General features: G+C 30.3%; 2 protein-coding genes and 1 non-coding gene across 5 annotated transcripts; 1 reads left to right on the top strand and 2 right to left on the bottom strand.

Annotated features, from left to right (window-relative positions):
- Positions 1–1348: 1348 nt before the first annotated feature.
- LOC109814177 (sucrose synthase 6) lies at positions 1349–6407 on the bottom strand. Its single transcript, XM_020378545.3, has 15 exons — positions 6056–6407; positions 5499–5653; positions 5046–5238; positions 4827–4945; positions 4521–4737; positions 4218–4313; positions 3960–4133; positions 3745–3861; positions 3480–3646; positions 3167–3391; positions 2498–3064; positions 2054–2192; positions 1887–1966; positions 1646–1669; positions 1349–1562 (listed from the first exon to the last, which is right to left on the bottom strand). The coding sequence occupies exons 1-15, from the start codon at positions 6287–6289 to the stop codon at positions 1547–1549; spliced, it is 2523 nt and encodes an 840-aa protein (XP_020234134.1). The 5' UTR covers positions 6290–6407; the 3' UTR covers positions 1349–1546.
- A 4105-nt stretch (positions 6408–10512) lies between these two features.
- Positions 10513–10606, top strand: LOC114916893 (small nucleolar RNA Z103). Its single transcript, XR_003805541.1, has one exon. It is a non-coding gene; the product is annotated as a small nucleolar RNA Z103 (small nucleolar RNA).
- A 2734-nt stretch (positions 10607–13340) lies between these two features.
- Positions 13341–16900, bottom strand: SDG40 (SET domain group 40). 3 transcript variants are annotated; one of them, XM_020378538.3, is made up of 6 exons: positions 16704–16900; positions 16302–16449; positions 15905–15994; positions 15584–15724; positions 14323–14616; positions 13341–13990 (listed from the first exon to the last, which is right to left on the bottom strand). In XM_020378538.3, exons 1-6 carry the CDS (start codon positions 16853–16855, stop codon positions 13367–13369), a joined length of 1449 nt encoding a protein of 482 aa, XP_020234127.1. In that variant the 5' UTR covers positions 16856–16900; the 3' UTR covers positions 13341–13366. The 3 variants fall into 3 exon arrangements, with proteins under 3 accessions (XP_020234127.1, XP_020234126.1, XP_029130364.1); XM_020378537.3 differs by having other exon boundaries at positions 15863–15994; positions 16704–16899; XM_029274531.2 differs by having other exon boundaries at positions 15863–15994; positions 16302–16459; positions 16704–16839.
- Between the last annotated feature and the right edge of the window lie 2006 nt (positions 16901–18906).

The following is an 18906-nucleotide window of genomic DNA, read 5'->3' on the forward strand; positions in this document are numbered from 1 at the left end:
GATGATGTGGCTGACGAATTTCCATGTCATCACTTAACAATGTATTCAACTAAATGTACATGTCACTTGCCACGTCATTGTCCACGTTAATTTTTAAATTTTCAAAAAATTTTGTTTCACGCATATTTTTCAACTTGACGAACTCAAAAATTGATGTTCGAAAATTGTTCCTTTTGTGTTCTTGAAAATGTTGAAGTTGTAATTCCGCATCATTTTTATTTGGGAAACAAATTTTTTTTGAAAATTTAAAAACTCGCGTGGACAATGACTTGGCGAGTGAGGTGTACATCTAGCTGACATGACTTGGGTAATGACGTGGTTGACAGACTATCACGTCTTCATTTAATAGAAGGAGACTAAAGTCAAGTACTAAATTGAAAAAAAAATTAGCCAGGTAATTTAAACAAAAGAAATTGAATAGGTAGTAATCTGAAAATCGAGTTAATTGGTGGTAGTTTGAACATATTTAAGCCTATAAAATATATCAAATTATTATTATTTTATTAAAATATTTAAAAAAACAAAAATCATTATTAAAATATCAAAACAAATAAATCAAAGTAAAAAGAAAATTTTGAATAAAAACATTTTAATAATTTTTCATTATTATTATATTTCTGCAATATTATTGTTAAATCATTAATCGATATATAAAAGTTGTAACAATAAATTAATGTTATGATTGAATAAAAAAATATTATAATTGTTATTAAAATGAATAATTAGAGTATTAACTGGTTAATAAAATATTAAATGTTAATAAATCAAAATTTAAAATTTTAATAAATAATTTGACAAATAAACGATAGTCTATATAATTATAATCATTAAATCAAAACCGACATTAATAAATATTAAAATTCTTAAATGGTTTAAATCATTAAAAAAAATTAAAACGCTTTCATTCACCAATTCTTAAATCACTTGAATAATTTCTAATCAAAAAATATTATGATATTAATAAAAAAAAATATTAAGTTATTAATTAACATTAATAAAAAAAATATATAGTATTATTTTAATATGCCTCATTTTCCATCTCAATATCAAGTTTTTTTTTTGTTATTTTGACCCTTTTTTATTTGAAATGTTACACTATTAAATATTATTTTTTTCTTTTTCAACATATCTATTTTTTTTTGACATATTATATAGTATTTATATATTGCATAACTAATATTTATTTTAGAATAATTTTTAATAATATCGATTAGAATATTAGTTACGACAGCGATCTAGTGATGAAAATCTTTTTAAGTCTCGGTGTTTCATTTTAGAATGTTAGAATATAAAATCTTGATTTAGTTTCAGGCTTTCAGCATCCCAAGTGAAATTAAACATTGCTCCATTTTCGTTTTAAATTTCCTCGCACAGCATTTTATTGATCACATAAAACAGTTGTTATTATGCAGCAATAGCAGAGCTTCTTCGTTCAATGAATAACAAAAAAAATAAAGATAAATATAAGGTATATACATAAGAGAAAGATCAATATCCACTGTGACAAGTTGCATCGTACTAATTGACCAGCTTCGTGGTTGAGATATTAGTTTCCAAATAACCTGAAAAGGAAGCAAGTAATTTTTTAGTATAAATACACAACTAAGAATCATGAGTTAATTCAGGACTATAAAATTAAGCTAACCTTTGCAATTTGGACTGTGAACGTCTGATGCAGCAAACCAAGAAGGAAAAAGAAAAAAAAAATGTTAGCATGGATCAAAAAATGGAAAACTATTTTCTTAACTGCACAAAGGTGCATGCTAACAAAGAAACAATCAAGTAATAATTTGAAGGATTTAAAGTAAGACATAGATACAAAAATTAACTTCAATAGTTTTTCCCTTCACAGAGATGAAAAATGATTTATTGGTTGAGTAACACACCTCGTGCTGTGCGATTTGAGACTCGGTTGCTTGCTTACTGGTTGTTGAGGTTCATCAGTGGGAACAGTTACGGTCTTAACCTGTAACATTTACATATCAAAAGGGTTTACCTCTTCAGAAACTCATAACACAATTAATGATGAAGGTGTCTAAAAATATTGGCTTACCAAATTCTTGAATATAAGATTATAGAACATCTGAATGTATCTCTGCTTTGCCTCTTTTTGCTCCTTATTCACTTGCCTCCAAAAGGTATAAATATTCCCCATGTTTACCAACTTGTTTGCATAAATCTTCCAGGTATAGCTATAAGGACAAAGACATGAAATCAGTTTGAAATTAATTTCTCATTCATGCACAAAGACAAAACTTAGATACAATGTCATGATAGTATTGTTCTCATATAAAAATTGGAATTTTACCGACGCATATCACTAAGATAAATTTTAATTCTAGTTGGAGATCAGCATCAACAATATTTGTGATGTTGTATCTAAGTTTTATCCCACAATAAAAGGGAATGTTACTACTCAAAGATGTAACATAAAAGCTGTATAATAACTGTACTAGTTAGAAGCTAAGGAGATGATCTGATATGATAAGTTGGTTACCATTCATTTATGCGCTGCAATCCAGCTGCAGAAAACACATTCCAATGTGATGGATCCACTTTGCATTTTTCAAAGAAATCAGCAATTTTGTTGCTTGATTCATCTCCATTGAGGGGGTCAATGTGGAAGCCAGAGACCCCATCAACAATAATTTCTGCTGGACCTCCTTGGTTGGTGGCAAAAGTGGGCAAGCCACAGTTCATTGCTTCAATGACAGTTAATCCAAATGCTTCATACAAAGCAGGCTGCACAAAGGCTCCCCTTGTGTCAGCAATGCAACGGTAGAGCTCTCCATTGCGGTATCTATTAGTCTGTGCAGCAATCCATCTAAATTGACCCTTCAGTTGGTACTTATCAATTAAGTCATGCATCTTCTTTATTTCTGCCATTTCCTCCCTATCTTTTGATTTTGAAGGGTCAAAGAAGCCCCCTACTATGACGAGGTTCACCAAATTTCTCAGTCTCTTGTTCTTGCCATAGCATTCCACTAAACCGCTTAAGTTCTTAACAACATCAAGCCTTGCCATTGAGAAGATGATTGGCTTCCTCCTCTCAGATAGATATCCACTGTTTCCATAACAATGTTAGAAGTGAAAGTCATTCATTAGGAAGAATGTGGTAAGTCATAACTGAATGCTACAATGCAAGAGTCAAGAGTGTATCACTTACATATGCTCATTGTTATCCCCTTTACTAAAGAGGAGGTCCTCAATTGCAGGGTGGAATTGAGAGAGCCTGTTTTCTTTCTCTGTGTAAGGGAAATAGATAGACTGATCAGCTCCTGGCGCGGCTATGTTGAACTTGGGATCAAACACGTTTATTCCTGACACAACCCTACACAGCCCTGGGAGGGTAAATGCAGCATGGCTTTCATATTGTCCTGGCCTATCTTTGCTGCAAATATTAACTTTCAAAATTCAGATTTCATTTTTGGTTACTGTTTTGGTCTAATTCATGTGTGTGTCAGGCTATTTGAGCTAACCTTCCAGCAATTTCTTGGTATGTGCTGGTTATGATGAAATCAGCGGCATTCATTGCCACTGTATCAGCCATGAATTGGCATGAGAAGTGATATTTGGGGTCCAACTCTTTCCACTTGACATCTGAGTCTTCGTACTTTGTCTTCTCTAAAGCGTGTGCTATAGTTCCCTGGTTTTCAATCATCCTTCGGAATTAGTACATGTGGCAAAGAAGACTCACAAAAATTGTTGAAAAGAAACTTAAAGTAAGTTTAGACTTATAGTAACCTGAGTTATCCCAAGTTTTCTAGACATTAGTGATGCTACCAAATTTCCATCAGTGTAATTTCCAATAACAAGATCTGGCTTCCCTTCCATGAACTCCAGAATCTTGGCTGTCGCATCCTATTAACATGAACCAAAGTATGATCAGAAGAAAAGTTCATACGAGGGAGAAAAGATACCGGGTAAGGACTACAGAATCTTGAACCAAGTATGCATGCCTGAGTAAACCTCTCAAGGTAGGGGTAAATGTCAAAGCGAGAAACCCATTGGCGCAGGATTCCTTTATCTGTCTGAAAAGGCACACGTAGAATGTGGGAATGCTTGGTATCATTGACTGGTTCCAACTCCTGGTGGCACCTGGTTCCCCGAGCATCAGGTATGAGCCTTGTTACCTGTCAAGGTCAATAATATATTCAAGATTCTAGTTAAGTGTGTATAGAAAGAGATCATTCTTCATTTCCTTGCATGAAACTCACCACAAGAATTTGAGGTTTCACATTTAGCCCTTGTTGCTTGATTCTTAGAAGCAATTCTGCTTCCAGAGATTTGACTTGGTCCAATATGTAAACTACCTGTTGTATTTTTGTAAATGAGTATTAGAACTGAAAAAGCATTTTGTTGAGCCATCTCATGACAACATCAACTGTTGTTTTTCTTTCTAACAGAAATTGTAACTTGACATGATAGTATAAATCTTTCTAACATCAACATAAGGCGAATAATCTTCATCACCTTATCCTTTTGATCAAATTAATTGTTCTCAATGGTAAGAATTTTACCTGGCCACCTGTGTCGGGCAAGCCAAGGACATCTGCTTGCCCAAAATAACCATGAACAGAGAAGATAACTACATTGAATACTGTTGGTAACATGCTTATAAATTTCTCCAGGTTCACCGGGTCTGGTGCTTGGAGAACTTCTGATAGAATTCTCATTGACTCCTTCACTCTTCCTGCAGTATCTCCCCATCCTCTCTCAAATCCCCACTCCTTAAACCTATCAATGAAATTGGTATTGGCATTGGTAATGTGTTACAACTTTCAACACCCTTGGCATCTTCTATAGAAAAATAATAAACTCTTTACCTTAGCTCAAAATTCTGATATGCAGTGTCTTTGGAAAGTCCTGAGAGGAATGCATCAGCCACTACCAATGCCATTTGGAGCTTTGCAGCAGAGTTCAAGGTGTCATTTATCATCAGGCTCTGCCAGTGTAAATGACAAATGGAAAATGAATATTAGAAGGTATAACTTTGGTTTTGTAGAATAATACTTATGAATTTAATCTCATGTTCTTCCACTTACTTCTCCCTGATGATTTAGTGTTAATAAGTAGTCCACTATAGCCTGAGTTTTCTCCAACTTCCCAGTTAACTTTGAAGTTAAGAACTTGGAAGTAAATTGGAGCCCATTTCCAATTGAAGAAGAGAGGTTTAAATGAGGAATTTGGAAATCGAATGCTCCAAAGTCTGCTTCAAATGAGTTCTCATCCATTGCCCTTCAACATACACACAAGTTAAACATCAAAAGCAAAGTTCAAGTGAATATTTCTTGTTGGTAGGAATAGAGAACACCACATATATATATAGCTTTCATGTACCAAAAAATATATATATAGCTTTCATAATAATTTCCTACTAATGATCATTTCATTTAAGAAAATAAATGCAAATAGTGATGAAAGTTGTTCATTAGAAAGTTACTACAGAAAAATCTGAGACAAGTTTAAATATTAGAAAATAAAGATGAATGACGCACCAATTTTCGTCATGTACCCTTTCCTTGAATTTGAGGTAATCAGTGGGAGTGATAGGCTCAACAGAGAGATCCTCAGAATTTACTCTTACAAATTCCCAAACTCCTGGATTAGGCCTTATTGCAAAGGCAACATATGGTGGACCAACAACAGCTTCCTGTAATTTTCAGGTGCACAACATTTAAACCCACAAGCTAATTATGTGACACTTTATGTATTATAGGGGACATAATAATGTGAGAATTATACATTTAATGTATATAAATATAATCATAAAAAAAATAGGTTATACACTGATAACATAAAATAGTCATCCAATAACAAACTGTCGTATATGATAAGCTTGTTAATTTATAAAATAAATAACTAAAAAATTATTCTAACAATAATTTTTAATTAATTGAAAGAGTAAAAGTGTTATTTACACTTTCTCTGCATAGCCATTAAAGTCTATAATCATACTAAAATAATCAAAATTTAAAATTTGTATTTAGTAATAATGTGACCACTTAATTTATTAATTGTGGTGCATATATAAGGTGAGGAGGGAACAAAGAACCTGTGTGGAGCTCAATATGAAGCCAAGAATGCCCTCCAAAACTTGACTTCTTTCACTTTTGTCATCTATAACTTGTTCCATTTCTTCCATCAAATGATGGAGTTTTATGATCCTTCTTCCCTTTTCAAGGTACTTAGCAAAGCACCTCTTCATATGGTACCGACTCTGCCTCAGTGCATCCGGCATATTATCTACTACAGAATTTGTGCGCTTCAAGGCTGGAGCAGAAGACATTGTAAACAAAGAAGTAAACGAGGGAAATGTTGTTTAAGGTTTCGAAAATAAGATGGGTCTTGATTGGTGGTCAAATGAGATGTGTCTCAATTTATATGCATGGCTATAATGTGCATGTCATGTGAAATGTTAAATATAAATAACTTTATAGATAGATAGCTAGGTGTAACCGTGCATGAGTTGGAGAAGGAATATTTGCATAGGGAGAGAAAGGAAAAGAATTTTTGAGTTTTGAGAAGAGATTTCATGTTTTAGAAAGTAAAGGAAGGTGTGAGTATTATTATTTCTATCACGGAATTATGGAATCATTCTTTTCTTCTCTCTGTCTTGGGGTGCCATATGATGATCAACAGAAAAGGAATATGAAAAGAAGGCTTCTTCACGCCATTTGTTTTCTCTTTGTTATGGAGGAGGAAGGGGGAGTGTTTAGTGAGTCGGACTGTGAGAGCCCACCTGTTCTATAATTATAATTTTTTTATAAATAGATTCATTGAATTGATTATTAAAATTAAGTAATTTGGAGATTGAAATCATGGTCTCATAATGAAACCATTAAAAGGTTATAATTACATTAATCGATTTAATTTATGTATTTTATGAATTAAAAAATTATTTTAGCAAAAAAAAGTATATTATACCACGTTATATGTAGGGAAAATAATCTCCTTTGCATAATAAAGAGGATTAAAGCTTGTAACACTCACAAAGAATGTCATAAATATTAAAAATAGTATAATATATAGATTTAACATAGATGCTTTTTGCATAGGCATAAAAATATTTCAACAAAAAATTATGAGTTAATCATTTATACACTGCCAGTGTAAAGTTTTTTTACATTGACAACCAATTATATCTCTTAGTTATGTCATGTCACTGTTAAAAATAAATGTGTTTACAATGATATCGTACAATTAAGAAATATAATTGGTTGCTAGTGTAAAAAAACTTTACACTAACAATGTATAGGTGATTAACTCAAAAATTATTATACCAAATATGATTTATTAGAATATTTTATTTAACTTTCACTTCACTAAAAAGACTAACAAAAAATTACCTCATTAGTTATCAAATTACACTGCTAGACATTTATTTCTTCAAGAAGGTTTTCAATATAAAGAATTTTGTTTGGATCCACCATATGCAACACCTCACTTTAATATTCATGTGACTAGTAGTACCATTAACATTCACACTATTGTTGGAAAACAATTTCTTTCACACAAGTTTAATATGATTTGACAACTCTTATTTATATTTATAGAAACATTTTTTAAAAAAAAATCATTATATCTATAATTACAAAAAATTTGGACAAACATGAGAGATATTTTATTTACAAGTTTTCTAAACAAGCTCGAAAAGCTTTCTTCATTGCAAGATCTCCTCCCATCTAGCTTGAGTTCCATACATTTTCTCGGCTGATTGATCATTGTAGGGTAATTTTTAAAACTAATTACGTAAATGGGGTTGTTTTGAAATTATTTACGTCTTTGGGATAATTTACTATAGTGTCGCTATGGGCCATAGCGACACCAGTATCACGTGTAATTTTTTTTCTTTTAGAAGCCATGAAAGCCATATTATAAAAATCGTTACAGTCGGTAGCGCCTCATGTATAGTCGCTATAGCCCCTAACGACACAAAACAGCTTCATACTCGGCTAGAAATTTTAAAAAAATGAATTAATGAAGTCGCTATAACTTATAGTGACACTAATTAATTATTTTTTATAAAATAATTTATTTAAAATTTTAGTATATAATAAATATATATATATATATATATAATTTATTTAATTTTTTATAGCGTATAATTATAATTTTAAAAACTAGAAAAAAAGTTGAGTCACAAAAGATAAACAAAATAAAAAAAATTACAAAATTTATAAAACAGTAAACAAAAATTCTAAAAATACATGTGGAAAAGAAAAAAAAATGAAAAATATAAAAGGAAAAAATTACTGAAGGGAAATAATATAAAAAAAAGTGCAAAAGAAAAAATGAATGTTAAAATATTTTTTTTTAAATGATAAAATAAATGTGAAGAAAAATACATCTGGAAAAGAAAAAAATGGAAAATATAAAAGATAAAATTAACTGAAGGAGAAAAATGTAAAAAAAAAAAAGTATAAAATAAAAATTTTAAAAAAATTGATAAAATAAAAGTGGAAAAAGATTAAAATAAAAATAAAAAAAAAAAGATAAGAGATTTTAATTTCCATACATTTCTCTTTTCTTCCTTACTCGCTCTTCCCCTTTTTCAAACATACTCTAATGGTGTGTTTAGATGGGGAATTTTACAAATTCAAGGAATTTTAATTTTTTTGTATTTGAATTACTTTGATTTCAATTTCTATCATTCTTAAAATATTTTGTTTGGATAAGTCAATTCAAATTTCTTAAATTTTAAATTTTTAAGTAAGATATAATAATTTGATTCTACCATGGTAAAATTAATTTTAATAATATTTTTATATGTTGATATTTTTGAATTAAATTTTATAAAAATAAATATTAGCTAATTTTAAAATATTTAATAATTTTAAAATTTAATATTAGATAATATTTAATAATTTTAAAAATATTTTTGAATATTCAATAATTAAAAACATGAAAAAATAAGAGATAAGATAAAATATATAAGTGAAATAAGAAGAAAAAAAAATATGAAGAATTTTAAATTCTTACTTTTTTAGGAGAATTTTAAATTTTACTATTTCAAAGAATTTTACAAATGCTTAAATTTCAAATTCTTTATAAATTCTCCATCCAAACAAGATATTTCACTCTAAAAAATTTAAAATTCTTTAAATAAATAAATTATTCCATTTAAATTCTTCATCCAAACACATTATAAATGTTTTGTGTCAGGGAAAATGTTTTGAAATGAATGCAAGATGTGGTTGAAAAAAAAAATTGTGAAAAATTATTGATAAAATCATATAATTTCATGCATCACGTAGTAAAACATAATTGCAAAATTCAGTACACCAAAAAACAATGCAAAATGTGGAACTGTTCGGGAGCTAATGATATACACATCTCTATTTCTTTATAAATATACTCTCTTTTTTTTTTAAATATTAAATTTCTAAATTATCTTCAATATTTCTTTAATTTATAATTTTTCAGATTCACACCTCTCTTCTCACTGTTCTTTTTTCTTCTTTGTGTACACCGTTTCTTCTTCTTTACTTTTTTCTCCGCACCTCCTTACTTCTCATTCTTCCCTTTTCAATTTCTGCATTATTCTTTTCCCTTTTTGGTTTTGTTATAAGCTGTAAGCGGGTTCAGTATCGAAGGAAAAGGTGTCAAATTATATGTATTTTTTCTTCCAAGTAATTCTTCTCACTATTTGTTCCAGAAAGTGTTTTCCAGAATAATAAAATTTTTGTTCCGGAAAGTACATTTAAGAATAGTAAATTTTTTATTCGAGAAAGTATTTTTCGGAAGTGTGTTTGTTACATAATTCTGGAAAATATTTTCCGGAATATTAAATTTAATGTTCCAGAAAAAACTTTTTGTAATTATTTAAGAAACACACTTCTGGAAAATATTTTTCGGAACAATAATTTTACTATTCTGGAAAATACTTTCTAAAATGCTAAAATTAACATTTCAATCAACATAATCATATTTAATTAAAAAAATATTTTAGAAATTTTATTTAAAAAAAAAAATTGGAGATGTATTTATAAAAAATAGGAGGTGTATATATCATCGCCGTCACTTTTAATATGGTCGATCAGCCCAATTATTACTGGATTTGGTAATAAACTAATTGGGCCTGTCAATACAGAAAAGGGCTCCGGCAAAGGGCCCGTAATTAACCTATCTCCTTCGCTTTTTATCGCCACTAGAACTAGAAGCTTCTCCCAACCCCAAATTAGGGTTTCCTCCTCTTTATATATAAACGCTCTCAGCTTACTTCTTTATCGTCTACATCAAATTAGGGTTTGGCACTTTTGTAACAGCCTTCGCCTTTTCAAATACAATCTTTCGAATGTGCTTATGTTAATGGGTTGGGTTTCTCTTATCCGTGTGTGAAATTTGCATATGAATTTGTATGCCATTAGAGGTTTCAGGTTACTAATAATCTCGTCTTCTTTTGTGTTAAGAGAGGTTTTTCGAATTTCATGCTAAAGTCTGCATTTTTTTTAACTAAAAGTATGTCTGATCATTTAGTTTTGAAATTGCAATGTGAATGGTGATGCGGAGATGGAAGTGATGATTATTTCCCCAGATGATCGACGCTGAACAAACTGTGCGATTTTTCTCTTTTGAGAAACCAAGCCAAATAAATCTGATCCATCTCTCCATCAAATATCATTACCAAATTAGTTCTTCGTATAAGTATCTTGATTTGATTATACTATCAGCACTTGAATTATTTGCTTTAACTTTTTTTTAAACTGTGTTAATTATTATCACTAGAAAAGTTTTGTTAATTTTTATACAAGTCTCTGGAATTTTTATGTTTTAAAATATTAGATGTTTATGATGAATTTTTGGTGAGTGAGTTTTTTTCGTATTCAATTCTCGTATAATCATATCATCTTATAATTTTGTGTATATTTTTTTCTCTCAAAATGCACAAGTTTTAATATGGCTGCATTTATTCAAATTTCGTGAAGAGAAAAATAGATATAATTTTCACATGATGTAATTGTAAAAATTATCTAGGGTATCCATTACTTAGTTTGCGATTTAAAATTTAAAATATACTTAGACAAGTTGAGTAAGAAATATGTTATTCGAAATGTAAAGTTAAATATATATATATATATATATATATATATATATATATATATATATATATAATTAGTTAGGTGAAATATGTTTGTTAGTTTTTGACTGAGAGCTTAAAAGTAAAATGATTTTGTTGATGTTTTTATGGACATTTGGTGTATTGGTTGAACAATTCCCCCTGTCAATATAAAAGGTTGAGCAATTCTCTTTTATTTCCAGCATTTGAGAATAGATCATAGAAATTATGATATAAAATTTGAGACTTTGAGAATTTAAATAAATGTATGATAAAAGAAAAGTAATTTAATATTACAGTAATTAAAAAATTAAAAATAATTGCAACAAAATTTGAAAGATTAAATTTGAATAAAATAAATATTAAAAAATAAAATTAATTGATTATAATAAATTCAAATAAACAAATAAATTTTACTACTAAAAACAGTTATAATATGGGTAAATTAATTTAATGTCAAAATAATTTATTGTTAGCCATGAAAAAGAAGTTATAAATTTTAGAGGAGCAAGATATGAAGTACTGTTCAAAGTAAAAAAAAAAAAGTTTTGCTTTTTAAGCAATTAGGATTCATAGTGAAAAAAGGATGTATCTTTTATGCGATTTAGATTCTCTTTCTTGGACTCAACATACCAAGCAATCATTTTCAAGTGTGGATTTAATTCATTTATTGTGATTTATTTGGTGGTATTGTCTTGCACAAAAAAAACAATAACAAATTAATTATGTGAATGAATACTCAATAGATATGTGGTGACTTCAGCGTGATATAAATGACTTTCAACAACATATAGTAGAAACAAACATAAATAAAGAGGAATGAGAAACATATAACTTTGTATCATGACATTGAACATAGTCAACACAAACAATAAAACAATAAATATAAACACGATAACAATAGTACAATGATATACAATCCTAAATAGAACAAGAAAAAATCCAATTGATAAAATAATAGAAGTTCAAATGTTTTATGTAATGAACATATACTATAATTAATCATGCATGTGACATCAATCAAAATCACATTATATATTGTTATAAGAAAACGCTTAAAGTAACCTAGGAATTTATGTCGGTATATACAATCAATGCACTCTACATTAGAAGAATATACAACTAAGATTTTATTGGAACAATTGTGTAGCACAAGTTTCGTCACATGCACACAATGAGCGAAATCAAGGTTTGCCAAATTCAGTTGTACCCAAGGATTGATCCCCAAGTTTTTATACAAGAAGATCTTCCATAACAGTGTATTTCATATCGTACTCATCCAAAACAAGTATACACATGATGCATATCAAACAAGACTTGATGCATTATCACATTGTAATAATACATATCTACAAATTATACATTAATTCCCTTCGTTTCATATTCATATCATGGTTAATCTTCGCTCTTATAAGATTCATACACATCAATTGTAACAATGTCACAACACATCAATCAATTTATACACAACTCACAATCGTATTGATAGCATACTTACATGTCACAACTAGTTATCAATATTAATGCCTACATTGATTACACATATTTGTTGTTCAAACACAACAATTAATATCATTTGATACACCTAAAAAAAAATCATTATGAACTTGTTTAATCATACGTTAATAAATCAACCATAATCACTAAGAATTTACATCAATAACTTATTCAAGTTTAATCCAAGTTCAAATAAAATTACATGCACCGTTAATGAATTCAAATAGGTTGGCAAATTGAGACGTAATGACAAATGTGTAAAATTAATGACCGAAAACAAGCTTGGTCCATATTTTGTAGCCTGTATGGATTAATTAGGATTTCATCACGCAACTGTTCCCATCAGAATTTGGATGCCAACATAAGATCAACAGAAAAATTGCTTTATAATCATCTAAACACCTCTTTAAAGTCATCAATATAAAGTTAACAGATCCGTAAAAGATCCACATTAGTGTTACATAAGGTAACATTTCTGTCAACAAAGATAGATCCAATTGATAACAAACATACTCATACCAAAAAGATGAGTTTGATTCCTATCAATGTGAAGACCATGTTGTTAAACAATCTGTAAGTATCTCTACTAGTACTCATAAAATCTTGAAGCCTACCCTAACGCTAATGAGCCCCTGGAATTCAACTAACTGAACTTTTTGTAAAAAAAAAAAAAAAAAGCTTAACTTTCCTATTTCACCCATTTCTGGTAATATAATATCCGTTCACTTCCTTCTTTCGATCAATAAGAAACTACTATCTAAAGAAAGGGGGAAAAAACCTTAACTACACTGCAGGCAGTCCATGAAACCATTATTTCATAAAAGAATTCAGTATTTCATTGCAATAAGAGATACAATCAACAAGGACTTTCTTATACTTGAACCTCCATTGGAGGGCTAATTTCCACCTGTCCATGGACCTTCTTGCTTTTCTTGTTAAAATTATGTCAGTAAAACTATGTGCATCCTTTATGTTATGTGCTTCTAAGAAGGTATAAATCTCATCCTTAGAAGACATAAACTCTGTGATCTCCATGAAAGTAAAAAAATCTTCACTGCTATTCATTGCATTAAGGAGCAAGGAGTCTTCCTCAATAGATGTTGGCAGATTCTTTAACACAGCATCACAAGTTTTTGACAGCCATTTCATGATGAAAATTTCATTGTCTTCAGACAGTTGAGAACCAGAATACACAAGATGTCCAACAGACCTCCTCTTGTTTTGAGGGGTTGCCCACAACCGCAATGCAGTTAGTAATGCAAAGGAAGGCTTCCCATTATGATGGATATAGAGTGATTCCTTGGACCATGAAGTTGAAGAATATACAGCAGGTTCCAAAGGGATAAAAACTTTGTCATTTGGATTTTCTTGTAGGAGAAACCCATAGTGTTCAAGAAGCTCCAAATTTGTGTAAGTTCCATAGCATAATAGAACCTGGTAAAAAAAAGGTAATTAGTAATCATAGTCAAATAGGTACAGCCATATCATTTTGTATCTACATAATAAATTTGAGTCAAGGACAAATAATACAAAGACAGAAAATGGAGTTACTCGGTACCTGCTTACAGCCTAAAATACAATCAGTCAACTTGAATTTTATTTAATGCGTTGCTCAGGTTTAGAAACAAGTGCTAACAGTGTCATTCAAATAAGTTATTAGGCCAACAAAAAACAGTTCAGTCAAAAAAATATTGAAAAAAATAGAAAATAAAGATAAAAGTGGAAAGCAAACAGATCATTTAAAATTTCAAAAAATTGTATAATACCTGATCTCCTTTCTTGTAATGTGCCCTGGCATAAAAACAATATGCATTCATATCCTCCTCAAACCCACCATCTGTTAATCTCTGAGAATGAGGATCAAGCTGTTCTGCCTCTGCCATTATATCGTTGTCTACATTCAATTTGATAGAATCAGGGATGGAAGTGTTAGATAGCAAATGCTCTAAATCCTCAACATCAGATGGCTCCTCTCCAGGTGCATCATAATTAAACAAGTCACCCACAGGGCATAAACACCCAGCTTCATCCCACGGTATATGCAATGTTCGAGAAGATATCTACATTTTTTAAAGTTTAAATGTGACTAAAATCTAAATGATAGAGTGATCTGACAACGAAAATAATTATAAATATGCCATGAAGTATAGGAAGACATAAGCCAATGTATTAATCAATATACAATAAAACATGTTGGTTTTTTCATTGTTGAAATAATTTAACTTAGGTATCACAACTTAAATAGATAAGTAAGAATTAGTCTGTTGCAATTTCATATATGTAAGTACAGGTTCAGGCAAGGAATAGTTTTGTTGGTATTATTAACCAAAATTAAAATTAAGAAAATTAAGAATGTTTGCAGTCCATGTATATACAAGAAAACCAAATTGAATATTCAGAAATACACTACTTTTAGCATGCATAATCCGAATTTTTTTCTCAAATAATATTCTTTAAATAAAAAATTACCAAAAAAACATCTGCACACATTATTTACCCAAATAGACCTCTTTACTGTTCACACTTAGAATTCGATTCCCGGGAAACCGAATTCTAAACACTGTTATTTTTATTTTTTATTTTTTTATGCTTAGAATTCGGTTCTCGGGGAGCCGAATTTTGAGTAGTGTTTAAATTTTTATTTTTATTTTTTTGTTTTGAGCTTAGGAATGTGTCAATTTTGCAACTAGAACAGGCCGTTCTCCCTGGAAAACAGCCCGTTCTGATCCATTTGTCATGTGTACATTTTTTATCTGGGACGGGCCGTTCTGATTTCTGAATCCAGTTTTCCTCTTCCTCAGAAACTAAAAAGTAAAAAAATAAATAAATAAATAACACTGCTCAGAATTCGGTTCTCCGGGAACCAAATTCTGAGTGTGAACAGTAAAGAGGTCTATTTGGATAAATAATGTGTAATAGATGTTTTTTTGGTAATTTTTTTTTTAAAAAAATATTAATTGAGAAAAAATTTCTGCATAATCCCCCTGCCCCCCTCTCCTTTTAAAGGTCAGGTTTCTAATGACTAACCGTTGCAGCAGCCCAAATCCAAGCCTTAAATGTTAAAAACTGGGGCTTAAACATGAGATCTTCCATCAAAGCATGAGCTTCTTTCCACTCTGATCTGGCTTTTACTGTAGCTTTTTCCGTGACCCATATTGCCTCGTCCACCTGACCACATCATAAAGATGATTTCTAAATTCTTAAACAAAGTACTAATGAAATGGGGATAAATATCATAAGCCAAGATGCTATAATCTAACCTAACAAGAATACAAGATAAACTAAAATGTCTAACAGAAACTGAACTTGCAAAGCACGTTTCTCAAATTCACCAAACATAGCTAGTACGTCATAAGTGTGTGGCAAATGCATGAGGTAAGGATGCCACCTTGAAGTCTTCCCTTTACCCATTTCATACAACAAGCAAACAATCAACATCTGCAAAAACACAAGAGCTTAGAATTATAAAAGATTCAATTAAAAGAAATGACACAGAATAACAACGATAAAACCATATCCAAATAAACAGGTGTTTTCAGAGCCAAGTTCAACCATACATACAGGTATTTTAGCAAAAGTTATTCAGTTTGGTCCAATAACCAGCAAAAGATAATAAAAAACTAATGGCTTCAGCGCATATTGTCAAAAGTTAAATTACTGGAACAACAATTCCAACTTATCAATATAAACAAAACCAACAACAGAACCATCACACTTAAGTAACAAACACAGTTAAGAAAGAAACCTGAGCTGAGGAGAGAGCAGAGTGCTTATTGACGGCAACAGAGAGCCTTTTATCTTCCATTACACTCTCTCTTGTCATTAAAGCATATTTGGGAACTCTGAGAACAATTTCTCCCCTCCTAAGGTCTCTCACAGCACCCAAACCTCTACTGCAGCATTCTCCAAATAATAATACAAGAAAATGAGTTAAAAAAAAAAATTTAACACAAACAAGTCAAAAGCATCAATTTTTACATTATTATCACCAGCTTTGATTAATTACCCAACAAAACACGTGTCACGAGTAAGAGGGAAATAATCACAATGCAATGAAATTGTTCGTGCGATAAATCAATGCAAAAAATTTATTAACTACGATGAGCAAGTATGATGGTAAGGGAATATACGAAGGATTTGTGAGTACCCGCCAGAGTGAGGAAAATGAGAGACAGAAAGAGAAGAACCCAAACACGAGGAAAGAGAGTGTTGAGATAGGTTGTTGCTTGTTGAATCTGATATTCCAAGCTCTGATGCCCATGTTAAGAAGCTTTCAAGGTTTTGTTGTTCCTCATCCATCTTCTCACAAAAACCTTAACCTAGTTCTTTCAAAACCCAGAGAATGTCAACCTAGTTCATTTTATTACTTCACTCGTTTTTTTTTTTCTTTCTTTTTTTATCTCTCTTAATGATTAAAAAAAACCAATAAGTTAATTTGTAGAGTAAATATTTTTATATAAACAAAAATTCATAACATAACATAAATTCAAATATTAAAATATGTACCAGAGTTGATCTTTTTATCCTTATTTTTCATTATTGCCCATATAAACAATAAATCAATTAGGTGTAATTTACCGTCTGAGCCGCCACGACCTAAAATAGTATATGCGATAAATTTATATATAATTTTAATGGCAGCATGACGAATGTAGATGAATTGCATTAACCAACCTCCCATTGTGTATGACCTGTTACAATCCCTCAAAACATGTATGAATTAAATAATTTTGAATTTTTTTTTCCTTATGGTTTGAAATCCAAAGATACCATTAAATTCCTTCAAATTGAGACGATACTCTATATTAAAAAGTTTAAAAAAAATCAATCTTGGTTCACAATTTACCTCGATTAAAATTTTAATATAGAGAAAACTAAGATATTTAAGAATAATTCTTGGATCTGAAACGACCCGTTCTGAAATCAGAACGGCCCGTTCTGCTCGCATTTTTTGTGTGTTTTTTTTTAATCTGGAACGGCCCGTTTCAGATGCAAAATTAACACATAAGGAATGCAAGCGAAACGGACCGTTCTTGTTTCAGAACGGACCGTTCCAGATCATTAAAGAAAGGGGAGAGGAGGCATGCCACCTATGCATCTACATGACATCCACGTCATCATATTTAACGTCGTTTGTGGAATTTGGACGGAAAGTCCCACATTGACATTTTTTTAAATTATTGGAGACTAAATTGAAACAAAAAATTATAAAAGGACGAAATTGAAACTATTAATTATTATAAGGGACCAAATTAGATGTTTTGCCACTTTTAATCAATTCATTGCGAGTTTAAGTTTCGTCGACATATAAAATAGAAAATTTATACCCATTTTGGCTCAATCCTCCTCTTATTTCAAATGATGATTATAGAAAGTATGTTTGAAAATCAATTGAATTTAACTTAATTAGAGTTAAAAAAATATTTACAAATATTTACTTTTTAATATCAAAATGTGTATTTTTCTGTAGAACATTCAGACTCATAAAACACAAATTCTGGTGTAGCTTACCCTTCTACAGACTCTACCTCTTACTCGCTAAGGCTTTGTTTGGATTTGAAGATGGAAAAGGGGGAGTGGAAAAGGAGGGATTTGAAGGGAAAGTGAGTGGAAAGTGAGGTTGTTTGGATTAAGGGAAAGTGAGTGAAAAGTGTAGAGAAAGTTTGTGAAAGTTTGTGAATGAATTGATTGATGTGATAGATAAAAATAAATTTTTTAATTGATAATTGTGAAAGATGACTATTTTGCCCTTAGGTTAAAAAAAAGTTTATAATTATTATAATTAAAAGATAAATATATAAATTTTAACTAAAAAATTATAAAAAATTAATTTAAAAATAAATTAATTTAAATATTTGCTTTAATATTCAAATACGTCTATGTGATGTAATACGTTATTTTTAATATTCAAATACGTCTATGTGATGTAATACTTTAGTTTGGCACTGAATTACCTTAAAGTACGGGTAAAACCGACTATTGTTTAAGATATAAGGATGAACATTGCTGCCTGATGGCTGAACTAACATTTCTCCCTCCAACATAATGACCGCATTCAACAAATTATGAAAGTGTCGACTAACGGTTTCCCCATATCGATGGAAAAAAAAATGAAACACTTCGATTTTTAACGTTGTGTCCGATAATATGGAGGAATTTAGCCACTTGTTCTTCCACTGTTGATCGTAAGGCATCTTTGACCAATCCAGTTGCCCTTACTCGTTCACATAAGTTAATGAATGTCGCAGGTCCCATGCGAATAATGTCACGACATTGTTCGGTGTGAATAAGGTATGACATCAACTCATTCCTACGACGTTCTTTTTGAGAAATGAAGTCCCTAATGTTAC

Source organism: Cajanus cajan, chromosome 9 (genome assembly GCF_000230855.2).
Source record: "Cajanus cajan strain Asha chromosome 9, NIPB_CcT2T_4, whole genome shotgun sequence".
In the NCBI taxonomy this organism is placed as follows: domain Eukaryota; kingdom Viridiplantae; phylum Streptophyta; class Magnoliopsida; order Fabales; family Fabaceae; genus Cajanus; species Cajanus cajan.

Excerpts from the sequence above, each read along its gene's own strand:
- SDG40 (XM_020378537.3), bottom strand. The coding sequence starts at position 16,855 with ATGGATGAGGAACAACAAAACCTTGAAAGCTTCTTAACATGGGCATCA. Across the intron at positions 16,450-16,703 it reads CATTTTCCTCACTCTGGCGG|TAGAGGTTTGGGTGCTGTGA; the intron begins GTACTCACAAAT and ends AGAATGCTGCAG. Across the intron at positions 15,725-15,862 it reads TTGAGAAACGTGCTTTGCAA|GTGGACGAGGCAATATGGGT; the intron begins GTTCAGTTTCTG and ends TGATGTGGTCAG.
- LOC109814177 (XM_020378545.3), bottom strand. The coding sequence starts at position 6,289 with ATGTCTTCTGCTCCAGCCTTGAAGCGCACAAATTCTGTAGTAGATAAT. Across the intron at positions 4,314-4,520 it reads TGCCCGACACAGGTGGCCAG|GTAGTTTACATATTGGACCA; the intron begins GTAAAATTCTTA and ends AAAATACAACAG. Across the intron at positions 2,193-2,497 it reads TTGCAGCGCATAAATGAATG|CTATACCTGGAAGATTTATG; the intron begins GTAACCAACTTA and ends TTGTCCTTATAG.